The sequence below is a fragment of the Xiphias gladius genome, chromosome 16 (assembly GCF_016859285.1).
Source record: "Xiphias gladius isolate SHS-SW01 ecotype Sanya breed wild chromosome 16, ASM1685928v1, whole genome shotgun sequence".
In the NCBI taxonomy this organism is placed as follows: domain Eukaryota; kingdom Metazoa; phylum Chordata; class Actinopteri; order Istiophoriformes; family Xiphiidae; genus Xiphias; species Xiphias gladius.
This window is the reverse complement of record NC_053415.1, coordinates 28,326,043-28,343,490: the sequence shown is the minus strand read 5'-3', so window position 1 is coordinate 28,343,490 and position 17,448 is coordinate 28,326,043. Positions and strand designations below refer to the sequence as shown.

Here is a 17,448-nt window from a genome sequence, read left to right as displayed (position 1 = left end):
ACAGGATTAAATAAACCAGTTATTACGTCTTTATATTCTGATTATACAGGATTAAATAAACCATTTATTACGCCTTTATTTTCTGATTATACAGGATTAAATAAACAACTTATTTCGTCTTTATATTGTGATTATACAGGATAAATAAACCGGTTATGTCCTTATGTGCCGATTACAGACTCGGACCCAGTTTCTAGTCACACTCGTTCAGATCCCCTCCAGTCTCGGGTTTGGCCGAGGCCCAGGACGCTGACTGCAGTTCACTTACCGGCCACCGGTGTCAGTAACGAGGGTTTCCTGGACGTTACGCGCAGAACCTTTAGGCTCGAGTGTTTATGGAGCAGGTAGTGACGAAAACCACCTCGACCTTTGCCACAGATAGTGAGTCGGCACTACAACATAATACTCACAACCTGGATTTGTTCCTTTCGTACAGGAAACGCAGCTCAATTTACTAAACATAGTTTTTATTGAAATAGCGGAGTCATCATTTTGGTACCGTCACAAAGCGGATCCTGCAGGACTGAAGTGGCCCCAGCAGGCGGCGGCACTGAGGTTGACGGCTGCCGATGCACCTCGACACGAAGAAGAGGAAGAATAAGCAGCTCTGCGCCTGCGCAGCTCGCTCAGCTGCGACTACAGATCGGTTGCGGAGGAAAAGAAAGGGAACTCGGAGCGGATTTTCTTTTTTGTTTTTATTTGTCTGCGGTTAACACGATGGCTGGTACCGCACTGAAGAGACTCATGGCGGAGTATAAACGTGAGTGAACCGAACCACGGCGCCCTAACACCGCTGGAAGCCAGTGGGACAACTTGTGGTGTTAGCGAGCAGGCTAAGCTAACAGTCCCGGCAACACCTGCGATCCCGCTGAACCAAACTCCGTTGAAAAACACGCCAGTTTAATGGTGTCTTTGCTTCGCGGCATCGGAGCGTAACATAAGCGGACAATTACGATGAAGAGACGGACTGTCAGTTGAATTCAGCGTCGTATTCCTACACCCAGTAGCATTCACAACGATAAAATAGCGCATTATGTAACTTGTTTGTTCAGTTCGTCAGCGCCATCCAGAATGTTCTTGACAGACTGAAATGATGCAATTTCATTAACAAGCGACCTCTTTCTGAAAATATAAGTTTCATTTCACCCCATCAGCGAAAATTGTTGCTATGTGTTGTAAACAGAAATAAAGATTAGTCATAAATAGGTCTGAAAACTGAAGTGCTTTAAGGCGACGATGTTAACTATTTGCTAGGCTCTGAAAATCACAATTTTGTTAATTTTATAAAAGGAGTTTGGTGCGCCCGGTGCTAGTCTTATTTATTTACTAGGTTAGCTAGATGAACTGGGAGATTAGTCTCAATATTAGATCAATACTTAGTCTAGTTTTAACATTTTCATATTTAACGTATAAGCACAGATGTCGGTGTTTATTTAACCCAGAGAGACCGAGACAAGTCTGAGTGTAGTGGTTCTGATCTGGTCTGATGAGGTCCGGGTGTGAAAAAAGCAGTGAAATCGCCCTTTTTTTGTTTTCACGTTATAATAAGGATGTGACGGATCTGAGACTTTGATTTAAACAGTTCGTCACGTCCAGGTTTGACAGGTGTAAGTGTAGTTCAGGGTTTTAGATCTAGACCTGGTCTGATGTGGTGTGGATGGAGAAAACGCAGTCACTCGCTAGTTTTATTGCTGTTAAGAATAAAACTAAAGTGTCACAAAAAAACAAACTTAAACAACAATAAATGGATCAGTAGGTTTTGCTCAAGTCCTGAATCAGAAACTGAAGTCTGATATGCTAACCTGTGTGTGTGTGTGTGTGTGTGTGTGTGTGTGTGTGTGTGTGTGTGTGTGTGTTACTGTAGTTGAGGGGTTGGACAGCTTTGTGGGGACCAAAATGTTGGACCCCACAAGCTTAAAGGGCTGTTTGAGAGTTCAGACCTGGTTTTAGGGTTCAGGTTAGAGCTAGGAAATGCATTATGTCCATGACGGGTCCTCACGAATATAGTAAAAGAAGGGTGTGTGTTTTTTGTGTTTTCAGAGCTGACGTTGAACCCACCTGAGGGGATTGTAGCAGGTGAGACTTTCGGACACACAAAACATGAACACAAGTTTAAAAACTGATCAGTGATCACATTTATACCAGGACCCCGTATCAGAGATGACAGTCTCAGTTTGTCTGTGCAGACTTCAGGTCAGCAAACTGTCACTGTGATTTTTAAAGACCTTGGATTATTTTCACAGCTTCGGCCCTTGTTGCATAAAAATGTAAAAATATGCTCAAACTTCGTATTTGAGATGATGATGATAATGATTTTAAATTTATTTTGGTTTGTAATCAGCAGTAGAAACAAGAGCATAACAAAATATAAAAGAAGAGAATTACTCAAACGCCACAACATGAAGATTTCTGCAGTCTGAAAAGGTGTTGGCCCGTTCTACTGAACAAATCCAGTCTGACAGGAAGCAGAAGCCGACAGCATGGGGCTTTCTCTCTCACTAAATTGGACTTAAGCTTACGGGCCGCGCTGCAGGTTTTCAGCGCCTCGCTACAGCTGCTTTCACTGAAAGACGGTCTTCTTCTTGTTTGGAACATCGGTGCTCATAACGTGTTTTGTAATCATGTTGATTCACGAACAGCATGAAGCCAGTGGCAGGATGAGAAGACGTGTTGCTGTGCATGTGTATCCTTGTGCACAATACAAACGAACCAAGGACCCACTCATAAGAGCAGAGCTCCGTAGTGATGCGGGGCACCTGTGAAGCTTCACATCTGCACTTGTGAGTCAACTGCCGTTGACTCTGTATTTAAAAACACAATTAGGAGGATTTCTCTAATGATTTCAGGGTAGTTGAAGCTTAACGAGTATCTTAACACCTCCTGGAAATCTTGCTTTTGCTGACTTCTCTCTTCGCTGCAGTGACGTACGGGTAAACATCAGAGAACAACAGCTGGAGCGGTCACACGATCACACACGTAGTAAACACACTGACAGTTTAAATCCAGATATCGGGCCTCTGATGTGGAGTAGAAAAACAGGCTCAGGGCTGAAGTTTCTGTAGTAAACATCCATGAGATTAGTCAGAATGAGCAGCTGAGTCTCTCAACACAGTGGACACTTCTAGCGGACAGTTTTAAAGCAGGTGTCGTTTCTGGTTCCTGCTTTGAGTGAGTTTCTTGAAGCCTCACATCCACAGAAAAAACAGCTCCATGGTGTTTACACTGGTCAGAAACTCCACGGGGAACCTTTAAAACCACATGACTGCAAATGAAAAACGATGGGATTTATCTGGGGAACAGTCTGAAGCGACCGGTTGGGCGTTCACTGTCGCTGATAGCAGTCAATCAGTACCTGATCAGCTGGGCTCAATCACTTCTTGTCTGTGGATCACTCTGCAGTCGCCTGACTCCTTCAGCGTCGTCAGCAGGAACATTATCAATAATGGAGCGGCAACGATTAGTTGATCGACAGAAAATTAACCGGCAACTAATTTGATTATCAGATAATTGTTTGAGTTATTTTTTTAATCAAATAGTTGCTTCTTCCAGCTTCTCAAATGCGAGGATTTTCTGCTTTTCTTCAGTAACTGAATCTCTGGGTTTTAACCTGTGGAACGGACAGAACGAGACATTCACTTGGACGTTATAACAAGCGTTTGTCACTGGTTTCTGGCACTTTATAGACAGAACAATTAACTGAGCGATCCAGAAAACAATGGGTATATTAATGAAAAATGATCGTCATTTGAGTCTGTAAATAAAATAATAATAAACTTCATGTTTCACACAGCACATTACACATGAGACCACAACCCAATGAAATCTGCTCAGTAAAAGTGCAGACAATGAAACAGAATAATACAGACTGCAATAAAACAAGATGGAGTGAGAACAGGAAGTAGAAAGAGTAAGTATTGTTTTTCTGTTTTCCTGCAGGTCCTGCCAATGAGGAGAACTTCTTTGAGTGGGAGGCTCTCATCATGTGAGTACAGACAGGTTTCTGTAAATGAAACCGCAGACAGTACAGCGTTTAATCCAGAACCACATGAGAACAGCGGAAACACGGTTAATCTGCTCTTTACCGGATTAGGCATCATTCAGTTCTCTCGTTGACCCTGGTCCCAGATCAGACCCAGAACAGACCCTAGATCTGTGAGGAGACAGTCTAACTGCGTTTAAACTTGGAGCAGCTCGCGTCACCGAAGCCTCAGTTCTTCTCATTAATGTACACGAATTCCTGTTTTTATGATGCTTTTCAACCATTTCTGACTTTATCTTCACACAAACGCTGCACAGCGATTTTCTGTTTTTGAGGTTAGTGAGAGAGAGAAGGCGAAACCACCAACACCGAGTTCCCGATGTGGTGGTTCTCAGTTCCAGGTTTCTGGTTTCAGAAAACTGGATGTAACCGTGACTGTGACAGTCACCAGACAGACGTCCCCGAACTGCTGTTTGGTGATCACATTATTATTTTATGACCTCAGCCTCGTCTGAGAGGATCAACGCACAGTCCTGGCCATAAGTATGTGGACAGCTACGTGTTCTGTTCTCCAGACTCGGAGCTTCAGCTCATCCACCCTGAAATAAACTGACACTTCATTAAAGATCCAGGTCTCAGCTTTAATCGGAGCAGGTTTACGTCAGTACAGACAGAACTGTGTGGGGGCTGGAGACCCGCAAACACATGGCTGTAGATACAGGATAGAACGCGTGGTCACGGGTCTGCAGCTCAGTTTCAGGTTTATCGAATCCTGCTTATGTCGTCATTAAACTGTTTTAAGGCTGATTTGTGTTTAACTCAAATAGGAATTTGATAAACAATTTAATACAGAAAAACTTTTGGCCAAACAAACACAATAATTATGAACCAAAGTCAAATCACTACCTTACACTCAGTTGTCATGACAACAGAAGAAATGTCAACAACTGAACAGCGAGTCTTTCTGTACTGAACGCGCCACAGTAGCATCCTTACGGCAGCAGATCAATGTCCAGGGTTTTCGTGTGTCGCACTGTCACATTTGTTCAGGTGTCCACATACTTTCGTCTGTAGTGCAGCCGCTGTCGTGACCAGCAGGTGTCAGTGCTCACAAGCTAGCGGCTCACGACACTGATAATCTGATCCGCACCTTAAAGTGGACGCACAGATCACACACTCTCGTACGTCGCGGCTTATAGGTCCGTTTCTTCATCAGCTCAAATCAATCACCATCCATTTGTCTACTTATTTATTTATTAATTGCTTATTGATGAGTCATTTTTCATCCTCCAGGACAAAGCGAGATGGAAAAAAGTGGTCCATCATCAAAATGTGTTCATTGATTTAAATATTGATTTGTTTGTGTGTTTATTTCTGAATAATTTTTTTTAATTTTTTTTTATTGATGACTACGTTTTTTTCTCTGCATCCAACATACCAGGGCTGAATCATTGCTCCGGGGCCCCAGACCCTCAGGGGCCCCCTAGGTCATAGGCACCAGTAAGCAGTGGAAGAAGAAGCACTCACATCTTTTACTTGTGTAAAAGTAATGATACCCCAATGTAGAAATAGTCTGTCCGGAGTAAAGGTCCTGCATTCACAGTCTTACTTATGTAAAAGTTCTTCAGAATATACTTAAAGTACCAGAAGCAAAAGTAGTCCTAATGCAGAAAGTATTGACTGTACTAGTAGATCAGAGTTACTGATGCATTACCGTGGTAACGCTGGTAAAGGTGGAGCTTGTTTGAATGATTCTATACACTACTGGGTAGTTTGTGAATTTCCCTCAAGTTTGATCTTAAGCAATAAAAGCACATCATCATTTAATTGATAATTACATGTTGTACTATTACTCTGACTCTGCAAAGTAATCAGAGTTAAAATAAATAAATAAATAAATGTAGTGAAGTGGAAGTACAAAGTAGCAGAAGATAGAAATACAATCAATGTACAAGTACCTCCAAATTGTATTTAAGTACAGTGTTGGAGTAAATGTGCTTAGTAAGGCCCTTAAGGTGGCTCCTCCTCATAGAGGGGCCCTCTGTCACCTTCTAGTCACAGTAACACTGACAGTAGGAACAGTAGTAGATTAAAGGGACATTTAGCTACTTCAACGTGTGGTCACGTTGACCCTAAAATGAAATCATGTTTCGCATTATATTTGATAACAAGACAGTCACAGTCCAGGCCATAAGTATGCGGACAGTTCCACGTGTCCTTTCATTTATAGCAATTGCTCACATCTGTCAGTCTTTGGCAGTGGGGGGGGGTAAACAGAGGTTACTGCTCTGTTTGTTCTGCTTGTGGTTGTGATGTATCTTCTTCCACAGGGGTGATGTCAGCGAAGGCATCGTCGTTAGGTGTAACCGAGCCCCCTGTAGTTGTTGTTGTTGGCGTGCCAGCAGCTTCGGTCTGCCCTTCAATTTCACCTGCAGCTCATTCACAGTCCACATTCCTGTTCAGTCTGCCCCCCACCCCCCCGCTGACATCACCAACACCACATCCCATCATTACCCGGGACAGAGATGACGGTCTGATTCAGCCAGAGTTATGGCTGCAGCTGCTGATTAGTTTCATCATCAAACCAGCGCTTGCTGTTACGTCACGTTGTCAGTTCACCGGTTAATCGTTTGTCTTGCTTGTTCAGTTTGTCAGTTTGCTGACGCCTTCTTTAAAAGGGCTTTTTTTTTTTTTCAAAGAGATTCAGTTTGCTGTGATATAAAACAGAGAACAACAGATAATCTGCTTCTGACTTCGTAGACAAAATGACTAATTTGTCGACGTGCTCATCGATGAACCCTTTAATCTGGGGTTAAAAACTGCCTTTTACTCCGTTTGCTTCCAGAATAATAGGACTATTGGAAATGATCTGAATATCTGACGTGAATAGTTGCATTCAATATATATGATGGATTATATTCATGTAGGATTTAGGTTTTACAACTAAAAAATAAATCAAACTCCTTATTATCAGATTCCTTTGTGTCAAATCTGAACTCATACATGAAACGTGTGTTATGATTCAGTGGGACGTCCACTACCCGAGGACATCATGATCTCTGATGTCCCTCCAGAGTAAACCTCCAGAAATCCACTTAGAAATCAGACGCTGCAGAACTTCGTTCAGAATCTTCCTGTTTTTAAGTTTCCCTCTATATCGCAGTGATCCAGTGACAGTTGTACAGACAGGAGCTGATCACCGATGATTCACCAGCTTTAATGGAGACAAATTTAAGAAAAAAACATGGGGCTCAGGTTTGTAGATCACAGCCACCTCCGTGACTCCTGAAGGTGAAAATCTGACAGTTTCAGCCCATTGTATAAGGAAACCAGGTGTTGTTTCTGAACTTCAAGTCCAATTCTTTAATCTCTGATAAATTCGAGGACTTTGCGGTGACAGTTTTCATCCTTATGTATGTGTGCTGTACGTACGTCTGGTCTAGAAACATCTGTGTTTGAATTCAGATGATAAAACATTTTCAGGGATCAGCAGGACGTCACAGACTTCATCAAACTGTGTTGTGGTTTCTATATCATAAGTTTGTTGTTTTCCTGATTAAAATCAGCTGCCTCAGACGTGTGTAGACCATCCGCTGATTGGCAGTGCAGATAGCCAACGAGTGTGTGAGTTTACCTAATGGAGGAGGAGGTGAAGCAGAGAGGAGTCAGAAATAACCCGCGGAAAGGCGATAGATGATCAGGTCAGCTCATCAGCTCACAGCAGGGAGGGAGGACAGACTGAGAGTCCAGATAGCTGATGTATTCAGATATTCAAACATCCATCTGAACTCTGACTATCAAACAGCTGCACGGCTCCCAGAACATCATGAAGATAAAAATGCTTTTCCCTCTGGTGCTGATACTGTGTCCAGATGTTTGAGTGCCGACCGATAGTGATCATTTAACGGTGCCTCACTTCCACACCGTTGGATCCCGACGGCATGATGCAGCACGAACAAATGGTTTTACACCTGTTAATCTTATCTTCAGCCACATAGCGAACTCATGAGAGATCTTTAAGGACCGCTAGAACCTCCTAGACAAGCATCTTTGTATGTTCTCATTCCCATTGGTGTTCAACCACTTAAAGGATCTCTAGAACCTCCTCTGTGACTCCCAGACCAACTGTTCTGCGTTCCGTAACGTGTTATCTTGGAGTTTATTGCACATTGAAAGAAGCTCACACTAATGTCTCTGTATTTCAGGGGTCCTCAGGATACTTGTTTTGAAGGTGGAGTGTTTCCAGCCGTCCTCAGTTTTCCCTCTGATTATCCTCTCAGTCCTCCTAAGATGAGGTTCACCTGCGACATGTTTCACCCCAACAGTAAGTCCACATGCTGCTGAACCCGACTCTGCCCCGCTCGCCTGTACACCAGGGCTGCAGGTTACTGATTAGTTTCATCATCGAATAATCGGCAAATTATTTGTTCAGACCCAGAACCTGGTTGCTGCTGCAGGAGGCCGACGTTACCCACGAAGCAGCGGCGGTTTCCTTTAAAGTTTTGCGAATCTGCAGCTCAGCTACTGTGAACGTCCTTTGTATTTCAGAGCTGCTCGATATAAACGTGTGACACAAAACATGCACATCGTGGATAAAAAGAAAAGAGAAGATACAGAACCGGAAAATATAAACTCAGGAAAGCTTCAGTCATAAGAGATGAAGATGTCAGAGGAGCAAGAGGAGGACGACGACGACACAGACTGTCAGAGCAGCTATTGAATTAGTTTGTTTTATTTTCTTATTATAACATTATCACTGATTTTACATCAAACATCACTTAACAAAGAACATCACGATTAAAAATAGAGACTTAAAAATGGATAAAAACATGTAGTTTTGGTTCCTCTCGCAGGTATCTGCATCTTTTCCACCAGAATCTGCAGTTTCAGTCCTTCTGGGGAAAGAAAACGTTTAAACTTACGAAGGTTCGTGAGATTTAAGATTTTATCATCTGAGCCTTAAGTTGCGTCCGGGTATCGAAACGGTGGCTGATCCTGCTACAAGCATCATTTTCTAATGAACTTGACTTGATTTTGAGCCAAGTGTTGGCTGTCATGTGACTGTGCTCACTAGAGCTCACAGTAACCGTAGAAACCTGCTGAGACACTGTTTGACTTTAACACGTCATTCCCCCTGTCAGAACACGCCGTTAGCGTGTCGTTAGCGTGTGATTAGTGGACAGCAGTCTGAGCTGTGATGTCACAGACAGTCTGAGCACGCTCTGTACTGATTAAAGGGTGAGAGGCCTGACCCGTCATCACCACCACCACCACACACACACACACACACCAGCATGGCCCTGAGCTGAACTTCCTGCTGTAACTGTATCGTCTGATCCTCCATCAACAAACTGCAGCAGGTAAAGATAAAACTCTCCAGACTCAACCTTCAGAGAGTTTGGATTTTCAGAGACCAAAAAGTGTCCTCACTTTCAGAAAAAGCAGACGGTGGCACATCAAGATGAAACGCATGAAGAAGAAAACCGCATCAGAGTCTCTCCAGGTTTTATTCACTTCACCGACTCAGGACGTGGACGGTCGTGAAATTATAGACCTGTTCTCAGACACTCAGCTAAATATTGAACTTCAGTGAATCAGCGTATAAAATTTGGAATGTTAATTAGTTCAGTGTATCGGAGCTTCCCTATTTACCTATTAATTTCTGTAAGTATTCAGTGTCTTTGCATCTGAAAACAGGTGAGTTGTCTTTTGAGTTTACCTGGAACCAGGTGAGGACAGCCAGCTTCTCCCCCCTAGAAAAAGCTGTAATCCACACGGTTTCCGTCTGGTTCCGGGGGTTTTGTTGGGCTCAGGTTCAGTTGTGTCAGCACTTCTTTGAGCTGTTTGCGGCGACGTCTCCCGCTCCGACTGTTGCCATTCCTGACTTTGAACCTGTGGCACCGACGGCAGGTCGGTGGTTCAATTCCCACTGTAGCAGCAGCTGTTAAGACCTGCGGCTGTCAGAGAGCATGGAGCGCCTCCATGACGGGAGGCTGACGGGAAACGCTGATCACACCCTGATAACTCGCTGTGGGATGTCTGATGGCAGGCTGAGCCAGATTCACCGATGGTCCTGCCTCACCTGACAGAGAAACGCGTCCACGGTTGTACCGCTATACCTGTGAGGACACTCGGTGACAGAAAACATTCACTAACCACCAGCCCTAAAATAAACCAAACACCGAAACCACGTCTGAAGAAGTCAGCACCAGATAAAATGTCCAGAAATGCCGTCAGCGCGAGTGTTCAAAAAGGTTTTGCTCCGCTTGTTTTGACTTTCAGAGACTGTTGGAGCTTTGCTAAAGTGTCACGCCTTAAAAAACAGTCTCTCCACTTTTAACGAAAATAAGTGACAGCAGTTTTTTTAAGAAGTACCGGGTCTGTTCTCTCAGAAAGAAACGTCTCCTTTTTTTAAAATCAAAGTCCCGATTGTCAAAAACGTTTTTCTACTTTCTAAAAAAATGTCTCGAATTAAAAATTGGCCCCAGTTTGTAGAAGCTCTTTGTGTTGAACCTGTTGTTGGTCTGATGTGACCGAACTGGTTCAAGACTGGAGAAGTGAGATTGTCCAGACCTCAGACCGCCACTAACGAGTCCTCCTCCTCCTCCTCCAGTCTATCCCGACGGTCGGGTCTGCATCTCCATCCTCCACGCTCCGGGCGATGATCCGATGGGATATGAGAGCAGTGCGGAGAGGTGGAGTCCGGTCCAGAGTGTGGAGAAGATCCTGCTGTCTGTGGTCAGCATGTTGGCAGGTAGGACACGCGACTCAGGTGGTTTGTTTATAAAGGGTCTGCAGATAAACCAGATCAATAGAAAAGATCGGCACAAGGAAACTGATGAGGTTGGTGAAAGATTGGTAGTCCTCATGTTTCAACTTGTTTCTCTCCTCTCTTGATTTTCTCTCCCCTCTTCTCCTCTCTCCTCCTCCTCTCTCCCCTCTTCTCCTCTCCTCCTCCTCTCTTCCTCCTCCTCTCTCCCCTCTTCTCCTCTCTCCTCCTCCTCTCCCCTCCTCTCCTCTCTCCTCCTCCCCTCCTCTCTTCCTCCTCCTCTCTCCTTCTCCTCTCCCCTCTTCTCATCTCCTCCTCTTCTCCTCTCCTCCCCTCCTCCTCTTCTCTTCCTCCTCTCCTCTCTTCTCCTCTTCTCCTTCTCCTCTTCTCCTCTCATCTTCATCTTCTCTTCCTCCTCCTCTCCTCTCTTCCTCCTCTCATCTTCTCATCTCCTCTCCTCTCTCCTCTCATATTCATCTTCTCCTCCCCTCTCCTCCTCCTCCTCTCCTCTCATCTTCTTCTCCTCTCCTCTCCCCTCTTCCCCTCCCCTCCTCCTCCTCCCCCTCCCTTCTCATCTTCTGATCTCCTCTCATCTTCATCTTCTCCTCCCCTCTCCTACTCCTCTCTTCCTCCTCCCCTCCCCTCTTCTCATCTTCTCCTCTCCTCTCGTCCTCCTCCCCTCCCCTCTTCTCATCTTCTCCTCCCCTCTCCCCTCCTCCTCTCCTCTCCTCTTATACTCTTCTCCTCTCCTCTCCCCTCTTCCCCTCCCCTCCTCCTCCTCTCCTCCCCTCTCCTCTTCATCTCCTCCTCCTCCTCCTGTCCTCTCATCTTCATCTCCTCCTCCTCCTCCTCCCCTCCCCTCTTCTCATCTTCTCATCTCCTCTCCTCCTCCCTCCCCTCTTTTCCTCTCCTCCTCTCCTTTCTTCCCCCTCCCCTCTTCTCTCTTCCCCTCCTCCTCCTCCTCCTCTCCTCTCATCTTCATCTCCTCTTCATCTCCTCTCATCTTCATCTCCTCTTCATGTCCTCTCATCTTCATCTCCTCCTCCTCCTCCTCCTCCTCACCTCTCATGTTCATCTCCTCCTCCTCCTCTCCTCCTCCTCTCCTCTCATCTTCATCTCCTCCTCCTCCTCTCCTCTCCTCTTCATCTCCTCCTCCTCCTCCTCCTCTCCTCTCATCTTCATCTCCTCCTCCCTCCTCTCCTCTCCTCTCCTCCCCTCTATTCCCCTCCCCTCCTCCGCCTCTCTTCCTCCACTCCTCTCTTCTCTTCCTCCTTCTCCTCCTCTCCTCTCTTCCCCTCCCCTCCTCCTCCTCTCTTCTTCTCCTTCTCTTCCTCCTCCCCTCCCCCCTTCTCATCCCCCCCCCTCCTCTCCTCCCCCTTCCCTCCCCTCTTCTCATCTTCTCATCTCCTCTCCTCTCTCCTCCTCTCTCCCCCTCTTCCCCTCTCCTCCTCCCCCTTCTCATCTTCTCCTCCCCTCCCCCCTCTCCTCTCCTCCCCTCCCCTCCCTCCTCCTCCTCTCCTCTCCTCTCCTCCCTCCCCTCTTCTCATCTTCTCATCTCCTCCTCCCCTCCCCTCTTTTCCTCTCCTCCTCTCCTTTCTTCCTCCCCTCTTCTCTCTTCCCCTCCTCCTCCTCCCTCTCCTCCCCTCCCCTCCTCTCCTCTCTCCTCTCATCTTCATCTCCTCCTCCTCCCTCCTCCTCCTCTCCTCCCTCTCCTCTCCCTCCCCTCCTCCCCTCTCTTCCTCCTCCTCTCTTCTCTTCCTCCTCCCATCTCCTCCTCTCCCTCTCTTCCCCTCCCCTCCCTCCTCTCTCTTCTTCTCCTTCTCTTCCTCCCTCCTCCCTCCTCTCCCCTCCTCCTCTCCTCCCCTTCCCTCCCCTCCTCCTCCCCTCCCCTCCCCTCCCCTCCCCTCTTCTCCTCTCCTCCCCTCCCCTCCCCTCCCCTCTCCTCTCCTCTCTCATCTTCTCATCTCCTCTTCTCTCTCCTCCTCCTCCTCTCTCCATTTTCCCTCTTCCCCTCTCCCCCTCCTCCTCCTCCTCTCTTCCTCCTCTCCTCTCCCCTCTTCTCCTCTCTCCTTCTCCTCTCTCCCCTCTTCTCCTCTCTCCTCCTCCTCTCCCCTCTTCTCCTCTCTCCTTCTCCTCTCCCCTCTTCTCCTCTCTCCTCCTCCTCTCCCCTCTTCTCCTCTCTCCTTCTCCTCTCTCCCCTCTTCTCCTCTCTCCTCCTCCTCTCCCCTCTTCTCCTCTCTTCCTCCTCCTCTCTCCCCTCTTCTCCTCTCTCCTTCTCCTCTCCCCTCTTCTCATCTCCTCCTCCCCTCCTCTCCTCTCTTCCTCCTCCTCTCTCCCCTCTTCTCCTCTCTCCTCCTCCTCTCCCCTCTTCTCATCTCCTCATCTTCTCATCTCCTCTCCTCTTTCCTCCTCCTCTCTCCATTTTCCCTCTTCCCCTCTCCCCTCCCCTCCTCTCTTCCTCCTCTCCTCCTCCCCTCCCCTCTTCTCATCTTCTCATCTCCTCTCCTCCTCCCCGCCCCTCTTTCTCTCCTCTCTCCCCTCCCCTCCCTCCCCTCTTCTCTCTTCCTCTCCCTCTCTTCCCTCCTCTCCTCCTCTCCTCCTCCCTCCTCTCCTCTCTTCTCATCTCCTACTCCTCCCCTCTCTTCCCCTCCCCTCCTCCTCCTCTCCTCTCCTCTCTTCTCATCTTCACATCTCCTCTCCTCTCTCCTCCTCTCTCCTCCCTCCTCCTCCTCCTCTCTTCCTCCTCTCCTCCTCCCCTCCCCTCTTCTCATCTTCTCATCTCCTCTCCTCCTCCCCTCCCCTCTTTTCCTCTCCTCCTCTCCTTTCTTCCCCCTCCCCTCTTCTCTCTTCCCCTCCTCCTCCTCCTCTCCTCTCATCTTCATCTCCTCCTCCTCTTCATCTCCCTCCTCTCATCTCCTCTCATCTTCATCTCCTCCTCCTCCTCACCTCTCATCTTCATCTCCTCCTCCTCCTCTCCTCTCATCTTCATCTCCTCCTCCTCTCATCTTCATCTCCTCTTCATCTCCTCTCCTCTTCATCTCCTCCTCTCCTCTTCATCTCCTCCTCTCCTCTCATCTTCATCTCCTCTCATCTTCATCTCCTCTCATCCTCATCTTCATCTCCTCCTCCTCCTCCTCCTCCTCACCTCTCATCTTCATCTCCTCCTCCTCCTCCTCACCTCTCATCTTCATCTCCTCCTCCTCCTCCTCTCCTCTCATCTTCATCTCCTCCTCCTCCTCCTCTCCTCTCATCTTCATCTCCTCTTCATCTCCTCTCCTCTTCATCTCCTCCTCCTCCTCTCCTCTCATCTTCATCTCCTCCTCCTCCTCCTCCTCTCCTCCCCTCTATTCCCCTCCCCTCCTCCTCCTCTCTTCCTCCACTCCTCTCTTCTCTTCCTCCCCTCCCCTCTTCTCATCTCCTCCTCCTCCTCTTCCTCCCCTCCCCTCCTCCTCCTCTCTTCTTCTCCTTCTCTTCCTCCTCCCCTCCCCCCTTCTCATCTTCTCCTCTCCTCCTCCTCTCCTCTCCTCCCCTCCCCTCCCCTCCTCTCCTCTCTTCTCATCTTCTCATCTCCTCTCCTCTCTCCTCCTCCTCCTCTCTCCATTTTCCCTCTTCCCCTCTCCCCCTCCTCCTCCTTCTCTCTTCCTCCCCTCCTCTCTTCTCTTCTTCTCCTTCTCTTCTTCTCATCTCCTCCTCCTCTCCTCTCTTCCTCCTCCCCTCTCCTCTTCTCATCTCCTCCTCCTCTCTTCCCCTCATCTCCTCCTCCTCTCTTCCCCTCCTCCTCCTCCTCCTCTCTTCCTCCTCTCCCCTCTTCTCATCTCCTCCTCCTCCCCTCTCTTCCCCTCCCCTCCTTCTCCTCTCTTCTTCTCCTTCTCTTCCTCCTCCCCTCCCCTCTTCTCATCTTCTCATCTCCTCTCCTCCTCCCCTCCCCTCTTTTCCTCTCCTCCTCTCCCTCTCTTCTCCTCCCCTCCTCTTCTCTCTTCCTCTCCCTCTCTTCTCCTCCTCCTCTCTCCTCCCTCCTCTCCTGTCTTCTCATCTTCATCTTCTCCTCCTCCTCTCCTCCTCCCTCTCTTCCTCCTCCCCTCCCCTCCTCTCCTCCCCTCCCCTCTCTCCTCCCCTCCCCCTCCCCTCTTCGCCTCTCCTCCTCCACTCCTCCCCTCCCCTCCCCTCCTCTCCTCTCTTCTCATCTTCTCATCTCCTCTCCTCTCTCCTCCTCCTCCTCTCTCCATTTTCCCTCTTCCCCTCTCCCCCTCCTCCTCCTTCTCTCTTCCTCCCCTCCTCTCTTCTCTTCTTCTCCTCTTCTCCTTCTCTTCTTCTCATCTCCTCCTCCTCTCCTCTTTTCCTCCTCCCCTCCCCTCTTCTCATCTCCTCCTCCTCTCTTCCCCTCCCCTCCTCCTCCTCCTCTCTTCCTCCTCTCCCCCCCCCCCAGAGCCTAACGATGAGAGTGGGGCGAACGTCGACGCCTCTAAAATGTGGCGCGAGGACAGAGAGCAGTTTTACAAACTGGCGCAGAAGATCGTGCGGAAGTCGCTCGGCCTTTGAGGGAGGTTGTCGGCGCCCCGGGACCGTGATGTCATCACCGCGAGACGGCGCCCAGCGCTCTGTTTGTGTTTGTTTGTTTTCAGAAACACTCCTCTTTTCCCCGCCTCCGGTACCTTTTCACTCGGATAACAGACACGGCGTCCTCCCCGTCTCCATGGAAACCAACACACACAGGCAGAGCGCCGCTGGGACGGACGGATCGATAAACTGATGGACGGACGAGCGGGAGCCGATCGCAGCGCTCAGGCGGATGTTTGTGACGAAACGTTTCAGGACGTTTCCATCTAAATGTTACTGATTCGCAAAGTTAGGTCGACGGAGGAAGAAGGAAAGCGGTCTGTGGATTCGTTAACTCGCCATGTGACCATCCCCGCGACGATGTCGTCACCACCTGTCCGGGGCATTTCACACCTGGACACGGTGCTCCAGGACCGTAGCTACCCAGACTGCGGCTGGGCGAGACGACCGCTTGCATTATCGTACTTATTTGATATCGATCAATACCAGTAATCATGGATATCGACCTCGGTTTCCTGGTCCTGTGTCCACGCCTGGCTCCTCACCGTCGCTCACCTTTACGCTTCCTGCTGTAGCAGAGGAGGTTCGGCCCAAACTCAGAGCGGACACATTCCTCCTCAGTTACTCGCCAGTCGATCATCGTTATCGTGGGAGGTTTTTTTTTTTTTTCTTTCGATAATCATCGGGATCGTTTTCTCGCCCTACTTTCACCAGAACCAGAAAATTACACAGTTTGACATTTGATCCAGGTGAGAATCCGACTGAGCACACACCTGTCCTCGGGTCAGTTTGTATGTGCCGTGGGTCTGGTCGCCGTGTGTACCGCAGGAGGCAAAAAGCTCCGTCTTTGACAGGCTGCAGTCGGCCATGTTCCCCTGGAGCACCGCTCCACGTTAAATCTGGGATTATTCTCACCAGGTTTGGTTGATAACAATATGCTGCAGCTGGAAAGTGAAAGGTAATCCTCTTCGTTCAGAGAAACCGCGGCTGCTCGCCTCCTTAAAAAAAACAACACACACAGCCAATCAAACAGCAGCGAGGCAGCCAGGTGGGCAGCCCCACCTGGCTGCTTAGAGACCCCTTCGGCCCAGAGCAACTAAACTACCTTTATAAAACTCTGGTATCAGACACTGAGGTTAAACTGTAGAACAATGACCCACTAAAACCACGTGTTGTTCTGCTGCCAGCAGGTGGCGCTGTGACCCACTTACCCCAGATGACCCATTGCCTCTGCTTTAGTGGGTCAGTTCGCCAGAAGAGCGTTTCTGCACGTGTCAGCAAGTTTTTAGAGAGAGAGATGAGAGAGAGTCCTCTGTCTGAGCTGCACATGAACCGGTTTACTGGTCGGCCTCTTAAAGTCCACCTGAAGTTCAATGTCATGGGTTTTTTATCTGTATACGCATCCGCTCTTCTCCTGCGGGAGAAATGTGTATTTTATATTTTTTGGTTCAATGATGGCGCCCCCTAGTGTCGCAGGAAGCTCGGCGTTGTATCAAAGTCGGAGCAGACGGTCACTGAGTCGGACAGCATCATCAGCGTCCTGTCCCGCAGCTTGTTGATCGAGCCCCAGACGAGCTCGCGCTGCTGACCAACAACAAACCGCCCCGGTTTTACTGACGCTCCTCCGTCAGAGTAAACTGCCCCACAACAGACGCGAGGACGGCGGAGCGATACCGCCGTTAACAAACCGCGGAGGCGCGTCAGAAAAAGAAGTGACGGTTGGCGATCGGGCAGTTTTCACTGCCCCCGCTGGCTCTTCACTGAATGTAAAGAGGAACAGTCCTGAGAACTCAGCGTCAGGTCCAGCGCTTAGCTTGGCCCTTGATCCAGACCGGCACCAAAAGGCCCAGTGCTCAGGGGGAACAGCGACCGAGCCTGGAGCCGCCTCGGATTCAGATCTCAACAAGATAAAGGTCGAGTCAGTTGGAGATGTTTCTCCTTCTCCTTGATTGTGACTCACTGACATCTTGCCTTGTCTTTTTGAGATGTGGATTGTGGCTGCAGCTAAAGATGATTTTTAATTATCAAATAATTACCGAAATGTTTTTCAAGCAATCGATCGTTTAGTGCATGAAATGTTAGTAAAGTTGGTAAAATGCGAGAAAACGATGAAGACAACATCCCAGAGCCCAACGTCCTCAGA

At 48.4% G+C, this 17,448-nt stretch overlaps 1 protein-coding gene across 1 annotated transcript; it reads left to right on the top strand.

The window, feature by feature from the left end:
* The first annotated feature begins 583 nt into the window (after positions 1–583).
* On the top strand, positions 584–16,646 carry ube2g2 (ubiquitin-conjugating enzyme E2G 2 (UBC7 homolog, yeast)). The gene is made up of 6 exons (XM_040148616.1): positions 584–760; positions 2,041–2,076; positions 3,937–3,982; positions 8,185–8,303; positions 10,593–10,733; positions 15,175–16,646. The coding sequence occupies exons 1-6, from the start codon at positions 718–720 to the stop codon at positions 15,285–15,287; spliced, it is 498 nt and encodes a 165-aa protein (XP_040004550.1). The 5' UTR covers positions 584–717; the 3' UTR covers positions 15,288–16,646.
* The last annotated feature ends 802 nt before the right edge of the window (positions 16,647–17,448 follow it).

Excerpts from the sequence above, each read along its gene's own strand:
- ube2g2 (XM_040148616.1), top strand. The coding sequence starts at position 718 with ATGGCTGGTACCGCACTGAAGAGACTCATGGCGGAGTATAAAC. Across the intron at positions 761-2,040 it reads ACTCATGGCGGAGTATAAAC|AGCTGACGTTGAACCCACCT; the intron begins GTGAGTGAACCG and ends TTGTGTTTTCAG. Across the intron at positions 2,077-3,936 it reads ACCTGAGGGGATTGTAGCAG|GTCCTGCCAATGAGGAGAAC; the intron begins GTGAGACTTTCG and ends GTTTTCCTGCAG.